Source organism: Lontra canadensis, unplaced genomic scaffold, assembly GCF_010015895.1.
Source record: "Lontra canadensis isolate GAN:19392208 unplaced genomic scaffold, GSC_riverotter_1.0 scaffold70, whole genome shotgun sequence".
Taxonomy (NCBI): Eukaryota; Metazoa; Chordata; class Mammalia; order Carnivora; family Mustelidae; genus Lontra; species Lontra canadensis.
In genome coordinates, this window is record NW_022631064.1 from 4805858 (window position 1) to 4826125 (window position 20268).

General features: G+C 38.2%; 1 protein-coding gene and 1 pseudogene across 5 annotated transcripts in view; one reads left to right on the forward strand and one right to left on the reverse strand.

Moving 5' to 3' along the window:
- Positions 1–20268, reverse strand: part of CCDC171 (coiled-coil domain containing 171) — a 288246-nt gene that overhangs the window by 256988 nt on the left and 10990 nt on the right. For all 5 annotated transcript variants that reach the window (XM_032880558.1, XM_032880557.1, XM_032880556.1 and 2 more), the window contains exons 3-4: positions 11608–11743; positions 1572–1746 (exon numbers count right to left, since the gene is read on the reverse strand). In XM_032880558.1, the coding sequence (XP_032736449.1) occupies positions 1572–1746; positions 11608–11743 (311 nt within the window). The remainder of the gene's footprint in view (positions 1–1571; positions 1747–11607; positions 11744–20268) is intronic.
- LOC116881049 lies at positions 14991–15087 on the forward strand (annotated as a pseudogene).

A 20268-nucleotide genomic window follows, 5' to 3' on the forward strand; every position in this document is an offset into this window, starting at 1 on the left:
AACTTCTCATCTTCCCTGGACTTCAACCTCCTCATAATTAAATCAAAGTCATTAACTTGTATATTTAGTGCCTTTCAATTCTTATAAGTTCCGGGTAGTGTTGTGGTTATTAAATGCCAGAGGTAATCAAAAATACTCTTGACCAGTGGAAATAACCCAAAACAGCTGGCCACAACTCAGGCCCAGAACCTTACAATAATTGCAAGTTAACATTCATTTAGTCCCATGTAACCACAAAGAACTTTCATTTTTTTCACTTCATCCTTAAAACAACCAAGGGTAAGTGGTAAAACCATGATCTAAATCTAAATCTTCTGAATTCATGTTCGATGTTCTCTTAATTAAAAGCTGTTGCATACAGGAATGTTCACAGCAGCATCGGGGCGCCTGGCTGGCTTGTCAGTGAAGCATGCAATTCTTGATCTCAGGGTTGTGAATTTGAGCTCTACACTGGATAAAGAGATTACTTAAAAGTAAAAACTTTAAAAAAAGGAACGTTTATAGCAACATTATTCTTAATAACCAAGAACTGGATATTACCCAAGTGCCCATTAACAGAAATTGATAAATTTATGTGATATGTCATTCAGTGTAATACTAAGTATCAGTACAAAGTTCATACAACGATATAAATGAATTCACACATGCAATGTCAAAGGAAAGAAGCCAGACATAAAAGAGTACGTATTATATGATTCTGTTTAATATGAAGTACAAAAAAGAGGCACAATTTATCCACACTATTAAAAATCAAAATAGTAGTTATCTGTGTGGAAGGACTTCCGGAAATGTTCCATTCCATGATCTGGGTGCTTCTTATGAGTTATACACTTATATTAGGCATATTTCTTTACATATATTATATTTTTTTAAGATTTTATTCATTTATTTGACAGAGAGAAAGAGAGCACAAGAAGGGGAATGGCAGCCAGGGGGAGAAACAGGCTCCCCACCGAGCAGGGAGCCTGACCTAGGACTTGATCTCAGGACCCAGGGATCATGACCTGAGTAGAAGGCAGACGCTTAATCGACTGAGCCACCCAGGCACCACATACATTATATTCAAATAAAAAGATTTTTAAGTGCTCATATGCTACATAACAGAGAGCTTTTGAGGATTCCACTTTTCTAGGCACCACTCTATAACCCCGTGGTTCCCAAACCTAGCCAATCAACAAAATACTTGCAGTCCTTCTTGAACATATAGACTGTCTCAAGCTAGAAATTCTAATTCAGAAAACATGTGACAGGGGGCCTGTGAATGGTTTGGTTTTATTTTAAATCTCTATATGATTCTGCTGATTGATTATTCAGGGAACAACTACTCTACAAAATGATTAAGAGAATTTTGAACTCCTTTTTCCCATACATGCACAACATACAAAAAATGAATGTGAAGAAGGTGAATGTTCACATGAGTGCTAGAAGACTTTATACACACCTGGTGAAGTCTGTCCATCAAAGGCCTACCTCTGCCCCTATGTGGTGAACACATACAACAGTAAGCACTGTGTTACTGCTACGCAATAAAGTTAAAACGCTAAACATGGGAAAAAATAGAGTAGTCTTACCACAGAGTTTTTCTTGGATCCTATGTGCTTCGGCTAACCTTTCTTCAGCAGCCCGTCTCCCGAGACCAGCTTCCTTTCTAGCAACAGCCAGGTCATATTCCAGACTTTGACGCAGTGCCTCTCCTTTTTCCACCTCGGATCGCAGCTTGGCAATCTGGCTTTCATAGCTTGCCAGCTAAAAATAGATTTCGAGATCATGAACCAATATTAAAATATGGCACCGAGATAATGAGATCGTGCACCCAAACATTTAAATGTCTTAGAGAAATATGTTTCTATAATATTGATAAGACAAGAATTCATGAATTTATAATTTTCTAGAAGACTGGAAAAGAGGGACTATAGCCTTACCAAATGACACTCAGTTTTCTAATCCACTAGAGAAAAAAAACAAAAAATGCTTTCATGAGCCTATAAAAATAAGGAGAAATTACAAGTTGTTTTTTTCTTTTTAAGTAGGCTCAGTGTGGGGCTTGAACTCATGATCCCAAGATTAAGAGTCGCGTGCTCTACCGACTGAGCCTGCCAGGCGTCCCTTAAAAATCACAAGTTTTAGGGGTGCCTAGGTGGCTCAGTCATTAAGCGTCTGCCTTTGGCTCAGGTCATGATCCCAAGGTCCTGGGATCGAGCCCCACATTGGGCTCACTGCTCAGCAAGAAGCCTGCTTCTCCCTCTCCCACTCCCCCTGCTTGTGTTCCTGCTCTCATTGCCTCTCTGTCAAATAAATACATAAAATCTTTTTTAAAAATTTTATTTAAAAATTTCAAGTTTTAATCAGAAATAATCAGGCCTAAGAAGTGAAAAATGACACACAGTAAGTACTTTAAAATTCATTCTTCCCTCTCTGCTTCCTATTCCTTAAATGAAATCAAGAAGCAAATTGCATGAAAGCATAGTTGGTAAGTACTGTCTACATTATTTCTCTTGATTATGACATTACTGACAGAGCATGAACTAATAAAAGTGCCAATTTTGCAGGGATTTTAATGAACTAATATCTAATTTATCTAATATTGAGACAACTAGATATTTAATAACTAGGTCTAATTTATCTAACAACCTTCCATGAGTAGTGGGACAGAAGATAAGTCAAAGTCAGAACTAAATGATTTTATAAAGTCCATTCCCACTCCAGAATTCTATAATCTAATCAACAATTCATTAAATAATATTAAACACTCCTATGTGTCAAGTACAGTGAAAAATATAAAAACAAACATTACAGAGCCCCTGACCTCAAGTAATGAAATGCTGTAAAAAGGCACATAGGATGTTTTATAAAAGAGGTGAAAATGTTACAATAATTCAAAGAAAAGCAAACTCATTTATTGCTGGTGGTCAAGAAAGAGATGGTGGGTGAGAGAAAATGCTAGCAAGGCATCATGCAGGAAAGCACTGAGCTACTATACCAGACTAGAAAAAGATGGTCCCATTATCAGATAAGAAAAAAGAATTTCAAAAGAGCAACATCAGAAATTACCGTAAGTAGCTGTTAACACATGGAGTTTAGCAGAGTTACACATTTTGTACGTATAAAGAATAAAAAGCAGTAATTTTTATTTTTTAAAAATATTAGCAAAGTCTTCTAAATACTTATGCTTACAAAATAAGAATTTACAAATATCTTTTAATAGTAAAGAAAAAAATCATAGAATCTTAATTATATACTCAAGATAACTCACTTTGTTTCAGAATCACTCTATCCCTCCCTGCCCACTATCTCCCCGCATCATAAGACTAACATTGTTTAACATTTGAACATTCCCAGTTGTGCCAGGCATTCACTTGTTTGCCCCTAGACCCCCTCCCTATTCTCCTACAGCGATGCTCTGTATTGTAGGAACTACATTTCCCAGGTTCCCTTGACAACTGGCCTCTCAGGTCTGGCCAATAGGAGGCACTTGTGATATACTTAGAAGGGCAGAAGCAGTGAACCCAGGGTAGTTCTCCTGCTCCAAAGCTACCTTCAGCAACGTCCCTGTCTTCCCTGTTGCTTCACATTCTCCTGGATAGTCCCTCCTGTTAATCGATAAAGGCCTCTTTGCAGGTAGAAATGCGATAATTTTGCAATGACCCATGGCATACAGTGGGATCACAACTATTTATATTATCATGTACAGTTTAGAATAAAATGCCAGTTGAGGACAAGCCTTGGGGAGATAAAGTAGCAACTGCGCTTAACCATTAGGGCAGCATTGTTTATTTCAAGACCTGTAGGGTAGGAAGGCCAAATGCGACTATGTTAGAGAACTTACAAAAACAAAACAATGGGGCACCTTGGTGGCTCAGTCAGGTAAGTACCTGCCTTTGGTTCAAGTCATGATGCCAGGACATCCCAGGATTGAGCCCCACATCAAGCTCCCTGCTTAGCGGTGAGTCTGCTTCTCCCTCTGTTCCTAACCCTGCCCTCTCTCTCAAATAAATAATAAAATCTTAAAAGCAAAATGATAATCTTAGAGCTTTAGAATCTCAGTTCAAAACAGTCAGAAAGCCAGAGTTTCCACGTTGACTTTAAAAGAATCTCTTATTTCTTATAGCTCTGTGGCTAACAAGGCTTTAAAGACCACACAGAAAATCTAATTATGGGGACTGCAGAATTACATTACAAGTTGAATGAAGAGTCTCACTAAGTTTCTAATGTTAAGATAGCACATATCGGGGGCACCTGGGTGGCTCAGTGGGTTAAGCCTCTCCCTTCGGCTCAGGTCATGAACTCAGGGTCCTGGGATGGAGCCCCAAGTTGGGTTCTCTGCTTGGCGGGGAGCCTGCTTCCCCCTCTCTCTCTGCCTGCCTCTCTGCCTACTTGTGATCTGTCAAATAAATAAATAAAATCTTTAAAAAAAAATAGTATGTTTATCCGTTGGGCACTAAGTAGGAAGGTAGAAGATGGGATGAGGGCTTTTGGAATTAGACAAACCTGAAAATTATAAATTTCCAAATCCCCTCTAAACATCCCTTACCAACAAAAGCAGTTTCGCCTCCTTGTCTGAGATAATTAGCCTTCCCTTGCTTAAAGACTTACTAATGAGCACGCCTGAAACAGCTGCGTTGCAAAAGAATTTGCAAGCACACGTCCACCACTCTTTGTCACCATAGATAAATTCAGATCTCAGTATGCTGTAGGAGGAGACAAGCATATCCTGGCCCAGGAGAAAATAGCTTATGTAGCAAAAGAAATGCAAGATCTTGCTAATCTTGTCTTAGCAGGAACCTGCAGAACATACATGGGATTGGTTTGGATTTAATAATCCAGTTCTAACAGTTTGCTAGGATGGATGACTCCCCAATTTCAATCAAAATAATGGAATTCCAGAGTGAGGAAGTCCAAGTGTTGGCAATTAACTTGAGCCTCCGAAATATGAAGTCTTAACCTTTCTATCATTGTAACCTTAGGACCATCGCTAAGAATAAGAACTGCAGCTGCTTTTTGCATCTCTGTTATATGCATATATTACTGACTTTTTTGGCTCCTCCCCTCTGGCCTCACATGAAAAATACTGGAAATAGCAACTTTTCAATTAAATTCATGAGGTACCAAATTATAAAGACCTGATAGTGAGGATATGTATCATCTGTGAGATGGATGCAACAACAAATAAGCCTTGGTGCCCCCATTTTGGCAAGGGTGGGAGCACCGTTGTTTAGAGGATATTTGAATTGCAACCTGCTACATTACTCAGAAAAAAAGATATTACTGTGTGGGAGTTATATAGGAGCACAGGGGTGATAAAAAGTGTGAACAGCCAATCATTTTCCTGTTTGATCTCTGATCCACTTCCCCAACACACTTAATCTGCTCTACTCTATTATACAATTCCCATGCTCCACTGCCCAATGGCTCGACTTCTAGTAGTGTCTCTGGCAGGAACTGCATCTCTTTCAAGGTCCAACCCCCCTCCCTCCCCTCCAGCATCCCAACACTGAACAGCCCTTACCGTGGCTCTACCTCCCCCAAACAGCCCCAACTTCAGGACTCTGGTCACATCTTCTCTTCCCATTGGCCCACTGGCCTATAGGCAGTGGTGGCTTCTTGCTGTTACTAATCTCCGGGTGACTTCACCATTCTCTATTTGGATTCTCTAATCTCTGGGTGACCTCACCATTCTCATTCATCTTCCAACACTTGTACAACCAATTCCCTCTATTAAGGTCCCTCTTCTTGCCTGATTGGACCATATTTGATTTCTCGAGCTACCCACACAGCTGTTAGGAACCTATCCTCTGTTCTTGAGGTTGCTTTCTTACGTATGTATTCATTACAGCAGCAGCAAAATGGGATTTCCCTCCTTGAAAACAGGACTTCATTCTTTAACATCTTTATGTTCAACCAGCTATCTTCAAAGCTCCTCTCTGTGGCACTCTTCAAGTCCCCTACAGCATACCTTAGCCTCTCATAGGAAGGTTTTTCCAATTTTATGCCATGATCCTCCTTGCAATCTCACAAAGCCTTCTCAGAATAATGTGATTAAATGCATTAAACAATTAAAATATCAAAGTATAAAAACAAATAGATCAGACAAAAGTAAAATCTGTGATGCTATAATGTACTTCTTTAATAATCCACTAAATAACAAGCTCTACATACAGTCTCACAACCAGTATAATTTCAAGGTCGTGACAGGTATAAACAATATTTTGAAACTTGCAATAACAGAATTGTGTATCTGTGATTTCTAGTGAATACAAGGTCAAACGTACTGCCAATTCTATTACAAAGCTCTCATCATTAAGACAGTATGCACAAAAACAAACACATAGATCAATGGAACAGAATACAAAGCCCAGAAATAGACCCTCAACTCTATGGTTGACTAATCTTCGACAAAGCAGGAAAGAATGTCCAATGGAAAAAAGACAGACTCTTCAACAAATGGTGTTGGGAAAATTGGACAGCCACATGCAAAAAAATGAAACTGGACCATTTCCTTACACCACCCACAAAAATAGACTCAAAATGGATGAAAGACCTCAATGTGAGAAAGGAATCCATCAAAATCCTTGAGGAGAAAACACAGGCAGCAACCTCTTAGACCTCAGCCACAGCAACTTCTTCCTAGAAACATCACCAAAGGCAAGGGAAGCAAGGGCAAAAACGAACTACAGGGACGTCATCAAGATCAAAAGCTTTTGCACACAGCAAAGGAAACAGTTAACAAAACCAAAGGACAACTGACAGAATGGGAGAAGATATTTGTAAATGACATATCAGATAAAGGGCTAGTATCCAAAATCTATAAAGAACTTATCAAACTCAGCAGCCAAAGAACAAATAATCCAATCAAGAAATGGGCAGAGGACATGAACAGACATTTTTGCAAAGAAGACATCCAGATGTCCAACAGACACATGAAAAAGTGCTCCACATCACTCGGCATCAGGAAAATACAAATCAAAACCACTGTGTGATACCACCTCACACCAGACAGAATGGCTCAAATTAACAAGTCAGGAAATGACAGATGCTGGCGAGGATGTGGAGAAAGGGGGACTCTCCTACACTGTTGGTGGGAATGTAAGCTGGTGCAACCACTCCGGAAAACAGCACGGAGGTTCCTCAGAAAGTTGAAAATAGAGCTACCCTATGACCCAGCAATCACACTACTGGGTATTTACCCTGAAGATACAAATGTAGTAATCCGAAGGGGTACATGCACCTGAATGTTTGTAGTAGCAATGTCCACAATAGCCAAACTATGTAAAGAACCTAGATGTCCATCAGCAGATGAATGGATAAAGAAGATGTGGTGTATATATACAATGGAATACTATGCAGCCATCAAAAGAAATGAAATCTTGCCATTTGCAACGATATGGATGGAACTAGAGGGTATTATGCTGAGCAGAAAAAAGTCCATCAGAGAAAGACAGTTATCTTATGATCTCCCTGATATGAGGAAGTTGAGAGGCAACGTGGGGGGCTTAGGGGTAGGAAAGGAATAAAGGAAACAAGATGGGATCGGGAGGGAGACAAACCATAAGAGACTCTTAATCTCACAAAACAAACAGGATTGCCAGGGGGAGGCGGAGAGGGGGGTTGGGTTATGGACACTGGGGAAGGTATGTGCTATGGTGAGTGCTATGAAGTGTGTCAACCTGGCAATTCACAGACCTGTACCCCTGGGGCTAATAACACATTATATGTTAATTTAAAAAAATAAAAAATTTAAAATTAAAAAAAAAGAGAGTACTGCTAATACTAGGATGGCTTATTAAAGGAGGGCCAACTAGGTTAAGGCTTTCATAACTGAAAGAAATGCTTAATGACTTAGAGGTTAGTAAACATAAACTATAATTTTTCCACATCTAAGTATATGGATTCCTTGGTGTCTCTGTTTCTAAGGATTCCATCTTAAGAACCCTTACTCTTAAAAGGACTGGGTAGATCAGTCAAACAATGTCTTCTGCTTGGCCCTAAGTCTCCAGTACCTTTTGGCTAAAGAAAGTTATATGGCTCTTCTTTATCCTCTTCCATCCTCATTTCTCTAGGAGATCTCCCTGCTCTATCATCACTGTCTGGGCCATGGAGATATCTGAATAAAGCAGCTCTGTCCAATTTCACACATGTCCTGAAACAGACATCTCTACTACCATATCCTCTTTCACACATCTCTTTTTCACACATCTCTATCACCATGTTCTGATGATTCCAACAACCACTGCAACACTGAAGATCCAGTGGCACTGTCACATCCCAATCATCGCATCAGTGCAACTTCATCTCACTAGAATCAGTGAGCCTTACAAGCAACTCCTCTCTCCATACCCTCTGCCTACTAATTAATCTCAAAAGTAATCTGCTATTTCTAAACCTATCGAAGAAAACTGAGGCTCAGGAAAATTAAATAATTTATCCAAGAACCCATAACAATAATATTCCTAGAGATTTTAAGGGTATTTATTTTATTTTCTTTTTCATTGAGATATAACTCACACATTAGTTTCTGGTGCCCATCACGATTTCATATTTTGTATATATTGCAAAATGATCAACACAAATCTAGCAAACATCTGTCACCATACATAATTATAAATTTTTTCTTGTGATGAGAACTTTTAAGATCTACTCTCTTAGCAACTTTCAAATACATGATACTATTAACTCTAATTACCATTCTGTATATTACAATCCCATGACTTATTTATTTTATAACTGGAAGTTTATACCTTTTGACCCATTTTACCCATTTTACCCATCCTCTACCCCCAAACTCTGACAACCACCAATTTGTTCTGTATATCTATGAGCTTGGTTTTTTGGTTTTTGTTTTTAGATTCCACATATGAGATCAAACTGCATTTGTCTTTCTCTGTCTGACTTATTTCACTTAGCCTAATGCCCTCAAAGCCCATCCATGTTGTCACAGATGGCAAGATTTCATTCTTTGTTATGGCTGAATAATAGTCCATTGTATGCCTGTGTGTGTGTATACATGCACACTATATTTTCTGTATCCATCCATCCACCAATGGATAAAGATCTTATTTTTTGTAAGATTTTATTTTTAAGAAATTTCTACACCGAACATGGGCCTCGAACTCACAACTCAGCAATCAAGAGTCACATGCTCTACTGATGGAGACAGCCAGGGACCCCAGACTTTAAAGATATTTTATGCCAATCACCAGTATGATGTGTTTAGGCATTAGAAGTATTTAATAAAGCAAATATATGGCCTTAGTTTTTAGAAAACTTCATTCTTCTCTTCCCTGCTTTATAATGGGCACATTTACAGATTATACGACTAAAAAATTAGTATATAATACAAGTAAAATCACCAAAACAAATAACTGAAACAATAAGAATGAACAGTAATGTGAAACTGGAGTTGAGCCGATAACGGCCTATTGCAAGAAAACTATCATTCTTTTTTTTTTTTAAGATTTTATTTATTTATTTGACAAAGAGAGAGACGGTGGGGGGAACAAGCAGGGAAGCAGGGGGAGCAAGACGGGGGGAAGCAGGCTCTCCGCCGAGGTGGGAGCCCAATGCAGGGCTCGATCCCAGGATCCTGAGATCATGACCTGAGCTGAAGGCAGACGCTTAACAACTGAGCCACTCAAGCGCCCCAAGAAAATTATCATTCTCCCCTAAAATAATGTCCTATCTCTTTAATGTGAACATATATTTCAAAACATTTTGATCAAACAAGAGAGAAGAGTGTGGTCTAAGAACTCTGATGACAACTGCAAATATATGTGAAAGAATATAGATAAATGATTATTACAATTATTCCCAACTAAAATGCATATTTGGTTTTAAAAAATAAGTTTTAGAGATTATAAACAACATAAATTTAACAAACATTACTTTCTATTCACTATGTAATATTACAGTGTCCATCAAAGCAATTACTATAATTACCCTTTAAAATGACCTCAACTGCCACTAAAAGAACAAATAAAACGGTCACATATTCACTGCTGCCTATTTTAATCAGAAACTCTTGTTCCTTAGACTCTGAAAAAAGTCATTTTTTTATTCCACGCACAGCCACTAAAGACCTACTGCGTGCCAGGAAGAACTGTGAGAGAGACAGGGACAAAGCATGATCAGTGCTTTCAGCTCTCAGGACGCTTAGAGGCTAAAAAGAGCAGGGAAGCATGAAATAAATGTTTGGGCTCTAAAGCACCTGTAATATCACCACATTATAGCAGCGTGAAGGAGTCATTTGTTGCACCTAGGGGGTCTTTAAAAGTTTTCCTGACAGGACAGCATCAGAATTCAACAAAAAAAGGAAGGAAACAACACTGTTTATACTTAAATGTCAATAAATTATGGCCATTATTATAGAACACAGGCACTTTATAAATTTTATTTCCCTTAATTATCACAACAACACTTTGGGACAAGCATTTCACAGTGGGAAAACAATGAGGTACAGGATAAACAACTAGCCCAAGGTCACATTATCTTGTAATTTTGGAAGAGCCAAGAATGAGTCCAGATTTGTGTAACTTGATATTCTTCCCACCACACCAGGCTGCCTAAACTGAACTTAAAGAGTGAGATTTAAAAAGAGGAAAAAGAGAAAACAGAGAAAAAACACAACTGACAGAAGTGATAGAAACATATAATTCATGGGGGCGCCGGGGTGGCTCAGTGGGTTAGGCCTCTGCCTTTGGCTCAGGTCATGGTCTCAGGGTCCTGGGACGGAGCCCTGCATCAGGCTCTCTGCTCAGCGGGGAGTCTGCTTCCCCCTCTCTCTCTGTTTGCCTCTCTGCTTACTTGTGATCTCTGTCAAATAAATAAATAAAATCTTTAAAAAAACATATAATTCATAAATTATCTCAGAGAAAAAGAGAACTACTACCCCTGGAATATATACACATACCAGGAAATATATATATTTATACATATACATATATAGTAATAAAAGATATAATGATAAAATAAAACTAAAGAAACTAGGATAATTTTATGAATTCCACTATGACTAAAAATTCTGTACTCAGGGGCACCTGGGTGGCTCAGCAGGTTAAGCGGCTGACTCTTGATTTCAGTTCAGGTCATAATCACAGGGTCCTGGGATCAAGCCCCTCATCAGGCTCCCTGAGGGAGTCTGCTTGGCAAGTCTCTCTACCCCTCCCCCTTTGCCCCTTCCCCTACTCACCCACATGCATGCTCTCCCTCTCTTTCTCTCTCTAAAATAAATAAATAAATCTTTTTAAAAATCCCATACTCAGATCTACTTAAGATTGTTCCATGATTGAGCCATAAAGAACCTAAATTAAAATTTCAAAAATGTCTAATTCATAAATCCTTTAGTCACTAAAGGCATTCATCAGTTACTTTTTTGTCAAGTTTAACCCATTAATTAAATTTAAGACAACATACAAATATAGTAATTCATTAAACTTCTACTTAACACTCCCATATAGTTCCTCTATATTAAAAAAAAAAAAACCTGTTTTCTTTATTATAATTTCTTTTTTAAGCTCAAGAATGCCATGGTAATGTTAAACATGGAGCCTGTAATATAAAATGAATCTAAAATAACCAAATTTTACTTTCAACATTGACGGAAAAAAATTTTACCTCTGCATTGTGCTTAGTTGTTATTTCTAATTTTTCCTTCTTAGCCCGGTGGAGCTTCTTTCTGAGTTCAGCAGTGATGTCCAAGTCTGTTTCATTTTTAAACATTTGTTTTATATCAGATGAGGCATTCTTCAACCTATAAAATGAGATCATAAGATTTAATTCTCACTAAGTCTACTTCTGGTATTTCTAATAAGTTATTTTTCAAAATCACAAGCAACATGATATGGTCTTGGGCCTAAAGAAATGTACCATCTAGTAAAAGATGCTGACTGCAAAAGCTAGACAGTGTGTGGCTAGAAACAAACTACCATTTCAAGATGCTACTTAAAGTAATGATTCTATCACAAGCTGTGCAGTTGTGTTTCATTTTTAAGATTTTATTTACTTATTTGAGAGAGAGACAGAGGTAGTGAGAGAGACAGCGCAAGCAGGAAGGAGAGGGAGATGCGGGCTTCCGGCTGAGCAGGGAGCCTGACTTGGGTCCTGATCCCAGAAGTCTGGGAACATGACCTGAGCCTAAGGCAGATGCTTAATTGACTGAGCCACCCAGATACCCCACAGACTGCATACTTTTGGAAAATATTGAGATCTTTTTACGTTTTTAAGTACTATATTTTATTTATTGCAAGTGTAATAAATATATATTACAAAAAGAAAAAGCATGAGTGACAGAACATAGATTTTAGGCTTAAACAGAGCAGACTAGGGGTGCCTCAGTGGCATAGTAGGTTGAACTTCCGACTCTTGGTTTTGGCTCAGGTGTGACCTCGGCACCATGAGATGGAGCCCCAAGATGGGCTCCATGCTGCGTGCAGAGTCTGCTTGGGATTCTCTTGCCCTCTGCCCCCTTCCCTACTCTCCCTCTCTCTCTGAAACAAATAAACAAATCTTTAAAAAGAAAAAAAAAAAAAGGCAGATTAAAGCCCTCTCTCCCAAAAATTAAAAATTTAATGAAAGTATCAGCAAAGAGAATTTAGAGATAAAAATCCACAAGGAGAAAGAGCATAAAGATGAGTAACAGCTATAAAATATCAGAAGTTGGAATCAGGTGGACAGTGGTAATTGATTTACATAAGAGAACTGAATTTAAAGCCAAAGATGGGGAAAGCAACCTGATTTACACCCATATTATTTTATTTTACTTTCAGTGTGCCAAAATTCATTGTTTATGTACCACACCCAGTGCTCCATGCAATAAATGCCCTCCATAATACCCACCACCTGGTTTACACCCAAAAGCTCAATTAATTGACAACAGCTTTGAAAACGGGGTAAAAGTAGAGCAAAAACAAGATAATTGGTTGAAAGTCTGCCAAAGAAATGAGATTCTGGGATCCTTTACCCTACACACCACACAACTGGGTACTAATCTCTCTTACTCTGGCAAGCACAAAGTAACAGTTTATTCCCGGGAGAGGATAAAACAGAAGGTCTGTGGCTTAGAGACATCAGATAGAAATGGTATAAGACCCCATATCAAAAATAGGAAACTTGAGTCAAAAATTATGCTGGTCTTGTACAACATCTTGTATGCCAGAATAATGGCAGCCAAGAAGAGAATAGAAGGTGAAAACCAGCAAAGTGAAAAAGACCTAAAGATGCTAACGCTGGGGATTTTTGTTTTTTTTTTTTTTTTAAGATTTTATTTACTTACTCGACAGAGAGAGATAGAGATCACAAGCAGGCAGAGAGGCAGGCAGAGAGAGAGGAGCAAGCAGGCTCCGCGCTGAGTAGAGTGCCCGATGCCGGGCTGGATCCCAGGACCCCGAGATCATGACCCGAGCTGAAGGCAGAGGTTTAACCTACTGAGCCACCCAGGCGCCCCAACGCTAGGGGTTCTTCAACAAACACCTTAACCACATCACCCTATAGAGAATGCCATAAACACAAACCTTACACACTGGGCTTCCAATCAGCTTGTTAGGCCCCTAGTTTTAAATAAGAGAGCAGTGAGGTGAGGATTGCCAGAATTTAGGAAGCAAGAGTTTAGAAAGACAGAGACCAAATCAGGGGACAGAGAGGAAGAACCCTCAAAGATTATGCAGGGAAAAGGGAACATAAAAAAGAGGTGGGGAAAAAACCTCCAGAAAAATAAGAGAAGAACGAACATCCATAAAACAAAAACTGAATGTGATTGAAAAAAAATGAAATATTCCCAGAACAGAAAACAGAACTCTTGGAAATCAAAATACAAACTAAGGAATGAAAAGCTAAATAAGTAAATGTTTAAAAAAAAAAAAATCTCCTGGATGCTGAAAAAATACCAAGGGAAAATAATTTCCATTTAGAATTTTATGCCCAACAAGTTACAAGGGAATGAGGAAGACTATTTCAGATCTGCAAGGCTCCAAAACGATTACCTCCCATGAACTTTCTCAAGAGGACCTAAACTGAGGAGGAGAAAGACATGGGACCCCAGATATAAGGGATTCAAGACAGAAAAAACAGCAATGGAATTTCTAGGAGAGTTAAGAAAGGAACAGCAGGTGACAAGTGTGACCCTGAGACGAAAGCACAACACCTAATGGGCAATGTGTCCCAGCTGGACTACTGGACTGGCCAAAGCCTCCAGGAGTGACTTCCTGAAGAAGATGCACACAGAAGACAACAGAAGGCTTCAGGGGGCTGGGTGAAAGCGGTGAAGGGGATTAAGAATACATTTATCTTGATGAGCCCCAGGTAACGTATAGAATTGCTGAATCACTGTATTGTACATCTGAAACTAATATAACACTGTGTGTTAATTGTGTTAGAATTACAATTAAAGATAAACCCAGAGGGGGCCCCGGGTGGCTCAGTGGGTTAAAGACTCTGCCTTCCGCTCAGGTCATGATCCCAGGGTCCTGGAATAGAGCCCCACATCAGGCTCTCTGCTCAGCAGGGAGCCTGCTTCCCTTCCTCTCTCTCTGTCTGCCTCTCTGCCTATTTGTGATCTCTGTCAAATAAATAAATAAAATCTTTTAAAAAATAAAATAAAGATAAACCCAGAATACTTCAACTGTCTGAACATACTGAAATATTTATGCCACTTGATTGGAGTATGAAGCTGAATTCATGATAAATTCACAGAAATTAAGCAAACTAAACAATCAATGAAACAATGATCAAATCCAAGGAAAACAATGTACGAAAAAGACAAAAAAAAAATTTCTAAATGGAGAAAATCAACTGGAAAGTTTTTTAAATTATAATAATGTAAACATGAAAAACTAAATATAGAGAGGACAGAAAAAGGAGAGAAACATGAATGAAAACTAAATCATGATCTTTTGTAGTGTGGGCAGTCAGTAGAATAACAGCTAAACCTGAAAAATCAAATAGCAATATAAAAAATTTTTTTGAGAGCTTTAGATCTTAAAAATCATTTCAGAATGGTGACAGTGCTGGCTTTGGCAGCACATATACTAAAATTGGAACGATACAGAGATGAGTTTGGCCCCTGCACAGAGTATAGTGACAGATGGCAGCCACACTTTTCGTGAGCACAGCGTAACACAGACTTGTTGAATCACTATCTTGTACTGAAATTGATGTATCATTGTGTGTCAACCATACCTCCGTACAAAAAACACAAAATTTTAAATAAATTAAATCAAATTAAAAATATTTTAAAATAAAAATTATCTGAGTTGAAAATGATTGTTTCTAGAGATCAAGAGGGTAATTTGTCACAAGCAAATGAGCACTGCTCTTTTTCCTAATGTCAGTGAGTAAGCCTTTCAGAACATGAGATTCTTTAAATAACATACCTGTGTAACTTTAATTTTTTAAGATAATTATTTAAGATAAGACTAAAATAAAACAACACAGAGAATCAATGAAACCAAAAGTTGGCTCTTTAAAAAGATCGACAAGCACTCAGATCCGCTGAGCACCTGGGTGGCTCACTGGATTAACCATCTGTCTTCCGCTCAGGTCATGATCCCAAAGTCCTGGAATCAAGCATCTGAGCACAGGCTCCTTGATCAGCAGAGAGCCTGCTTCTCCTTCTCCCACTCCCCCTGCTTGTGCTCTCTCTTTCTCTCTCTCTGTCTTACAAATAAATAAAATCTTTACAAATAAATAAACAAATATGAAAAGATCAATAAACCTGCTAAACTTTGGCTAGATTGACAAAAAGAGAGAAAAGATTCAAATTATAAAAATAAAGAATGAGAGAGGAAATGACACTACCAACCTAAAAGGATTATAATAAATACTATGAACAACTGTATGCTGACAAGTTAGACAATGTAGAGCAAATGGACAAATTCCTAGAAAAACTGATGTTATCAAAATTAACCCCAAAAGAAACAAATCTGAATAGATCTATAAGAGCTAAAGATATTGGATTAATAATTTTACAAATCTAAACACAAAGAAAACTCAAATCCATATGGCTTCCCTAGTAAATTCTACCAAACATTTAAAGAAGAAATAATATCAATCCTCACTTTAGAAGAGGTGGAGACACTCCCCAGCTCATTCTATTAACCCAGATTACATAAGATCAAAGTGAGTCAGCACAAGAAAGGAAAACTACAGTCCAGTATCCCTCATGAACAGAAATGCAAAAAATCCTCAACAAAACATTAGCAAACCAAATCCAACAACGTCTTAAAAATATTACACAACATGACCTAGTGGGATTTGTCCCAAAAACAGAAAATTGACTTAATGTCTGAAAATCAATTGATGTAATATACCATTTTACTAAAATAAAAAATAAAAATTACATAATCATCTCAATAGATATAGAAAAAGCACTTGATAAAATTCAACATCGATTCGTGATTTTTTAAAAAATGCAACAAACTAGGAATTCAAGGAAATTTACTTAATCTGGTAAAAAGCTTCTATGAAAAACTTACAAGTGGCATACTTATTGGTGAAAGACTGAGCTTCCCCTAAGACTGGGAACAAAACAAACCTGTCCACTTCTATTTGAGACTGTACTGGAGGAGGGAGGGAGGAAAGAAGGAAGGAGGCAAGGGAGGGAGGAAGGAGGAAAGAAAGGAAGGATGGACAGACAAGCGGGCATATATATATTAGAAGGAAAGAAATAGAACTATCCTTTTTTTTTTTTTTTAAAGTAAGCTCTATGCCCAATGTAGAGCTTAAACTCACGACCCCATGTTCTACCAACTGAGCCAGCCAGGCTACTCAAAAGTAAAACTGTCCTTAATTGCAAAGGACATGATCCTGTAAAAATATCCTAAGAAATTCATTAAGAAACAAAAACACTGGAACTAAAACAATAATTTTAGCAAGGTCACAGAATGTAAAATCAATATACAAAAATCAATTACATTTCTACATATTAACAATGAATAATTCAAAAATGAAGTTTAGAAAAATAATTCCATTCACAATAGCATCAGAAAAATAGATTTAGAGGGAGCCTGGGTGGCTCAGTAGGTTAAGCCCCTGCCTTTAGCTCAGGTCATGATCTCAGGGTCCTGGGATCGAGCCCCGCATCAGGCCCTCTGCTCAGAGGGGAGCCTGCTTCCCCCTCCCCCTCTGCCTGCCTCTCTGCCTACTTGTGATCTCTGTCTGTCAAATAAATAAATAAAATATTTTTTTTAAAAAAAGCAAAAAAGGAGACATGTAGCTCATTGGTAGCTCATTGTATCATACTTGAGACTCTAGAAATAAACTTATATACATTTGGTCCATTAATTTTCAACAGAGGTGTCAAGACAATTCAGTGGGGAAAAAACAGTCTTATCAATAAATGGTGCTGATAACAATTGGATAAAAACATTAATTTAGACCCTCACCTCACACCATACATAAAAAGTAACTTAAGGGGCACCTAGGTGGCTCAGTGAGTTAAGTGTTGGACTCTTGATTTCAGCTCAGGTCATGATCTCAGTGTCATGCTTAGGTTCTCCCCCTCTGTCGCTTTCTTCTCCGCCCCCCATGCTCACTTAGAGATGCACTCCCTCATTGAAATAAATAATTTTTTAAAGAGTTTATTTATTTATTTATTTGAGAGAGAGAACGCGCACGCGCACGGGCACACACATGCAGGGGGCATGGGCAATGGCAGAGAACAAGCAGACTACCTGCTGAGCAGGGAGCCAGATGAAGAAGGGCTCAATCCCAGAACTCTGGGATCACAACCTGAGCCAAAGGCAGACACTTAACCAACGGAGCCATCCAGGCTCCCCTAAAATAAATAAATCTTTAAAACAAGAAGATTCTCTCTCCTTCTCCATCTGTCCCTCCCCCCAACCCCCTACATGCATGCTTGCTCTCTAAAAAAAAAAAAAAAAAAAAATAGTAAGTTCAAATGGAGCATAGACCTAAATGTAAAAACTGAAATTATAAAACTTCTAGAAAAAAACATAGGAGAAAAATCTTCATGACCTAAAGTTAGGCAAAGATTTCATAGATACAAAACCAAAAGCACAATCCATAAAGGAAAAGAATTGGAAGGGCACCTGGCTGGCTCAGTCAGTACAACATGTGACTCTTGATCTCAGGGTCATGAGTTCAAGCCCCATATTGGGCATGGAGCCTACTTAAAAGAAAAAAAGAAAAAAGAAAAAAATTGGACTTTATAAAAATTTAAAACATTTGCACTTCTAAAGACATTATTAAGAAAATGAAGTCAAGCCAACAAGTGGGAGATAATATGTGCAATTATATATCTGATAAAAGACAAAAGACTTGTATCCAAAATATATTTTTAAAAAATGCTTAAAGCTCAACAGCAAAAAGACAACTAATTTAAAAACGAGCAAAACGAGCAAAAGATCTGAAGAGGCTTTTCACCAATGAAGATATACAAATGGCAAAAAAATCACATACAGGATCTCATTACTCATTAGGAAAATACAAATTAAAGGAATCTACCCAAGAGAAATGAAACCATCCCCACACAAAGGCTCGCACACAAATGCTCAGAGCAGCATTACTTATAACAGCCAAAAAGTGGAAACCACCTAAAAGGCCATGAGCTGATGAGTGGGTAACCAGAATGTGCTACAGCCATACAACAGAATACTACCCAGCAATAAAAAAGAAACAGTACTGATACCTGTTAACAACAGGATAAGCCTGCAGAACATGCCTAGTGAAAGAAGCCAGACACAAAAGACCACATACGGTATGATTCCATGTGTATGAGTTGTTCAGAAAAGGCAAATCTACAGAAAGTAAATTAGTGGTAAATAGCAAAGTTTAACTTCATTTAGCCAGATTCTAAAATTCTAAAGAGCAATTTAGTCATTAAAAATCAGGACAGACATGATCCTGGGGTCCTGGGATCGAGTCCTGCATCAGGTTCCTTGCTCAGCAGGGAGCTTGCTTCTCCCTCTGCTTGCCGCTCCTCCCTGCTTGTGTGTGCTCTCGCTCCCCCTGACAAATAAATATATAAAATCTTAAAAAAAATATGAGAGATACTTGTATGGCAAGATGTTCCCTCCAAAAGTGAAAACGTTTTTACTGAAGTCAAAAGTTTATATTTTATTCACGTATTTCATACCTTGCTCCAGAAAAGATTGAAGGTAGCTTCTAAAGATAGGTGGAAAATGTTTCTGTGGCAAATCCTATTTATAGGTGAAGTACATGTTAGTCATGGTCCTTGCCCCACCCACACATCCTTGCTGAAAAGGCAGTCTAGATCAGTTCTTCTCAAACTAAGTAGGAGCAAGGACTCTTCCCCCCAACAAATGGTGCTTTCGTAAAATATATTTAAAATGACTAAAATAACTATCTTTAAAATGACTAAACAAGAAATTTTTTTTATTAACATACAATTTATTATTTGTTTCAGGGTTTCTGTGATTCATCAGTCTTACACAATTCACAGCACTCATCACATCACAGCACATACCCAATGCCCACCCCCCAGCCACCTCATCCCTTCCACCCCTCCCCTCTGGCAACCCTCAGTTTGTTTCCTGAGATAAAGAGTCCCTTATGGTTTGTCTCCCTCTCTGGTTTCATCTTGTTTCATTTTTCTCTCCCTTCCCCTATGATCCTCTGTCTTGTTTCCCAAATTCCTCATAGTGAGATCATATGATAATTGTCTTTCTCTGATTGACTTATTTCACTTAGCATAATCCCCTCTAGTTCCATTCACCCCATTGCAAATGGCAAGATTTCAGCTTTTTTGATGGCTGCATGGTATTCCATTGTGTGTATACACCACATCTTCTTTATCCGTTCATCTGTGGATGGACATCTGGGCTCTTTCCATAGTCTGGCTATTGTGGACACTGTTGTTATAAATATTGGGGTGCAAGTGCCCCTTTGGATCACTACATTAGTATCTTTGGGGTAAATACCCAGTAGTGCAATTAGTGGGTCGTAGAGTAGCTCTATTTTCAACTTTTTGAGGAAACTCCATGCTGTTTTCCACAGTGAACAAGAAATTGTTTTGAAAAGAAATTTTAAAAAGAGATAAAATGCAACCCCAAGTGTTTTATTACTAGATTTAACAAACAGAAAATTACTCTGCTACATGATTATAAAAGTTTCTAAACACTTTCAATTTCTGTATTTAGTTCTTTGTAAACCAAAACACTTTGGACTGCACTCTCTGAATTGGCTCAGTTTTATATTCTAGACTCAGAGTTTTCTATTTTTCACATCAGAGGTGAATCAACCCAAAGCAGGCACCTCACCCAAAGGCAGATATCAAGGGTACAAAAAAGAGGAACAGCGGCA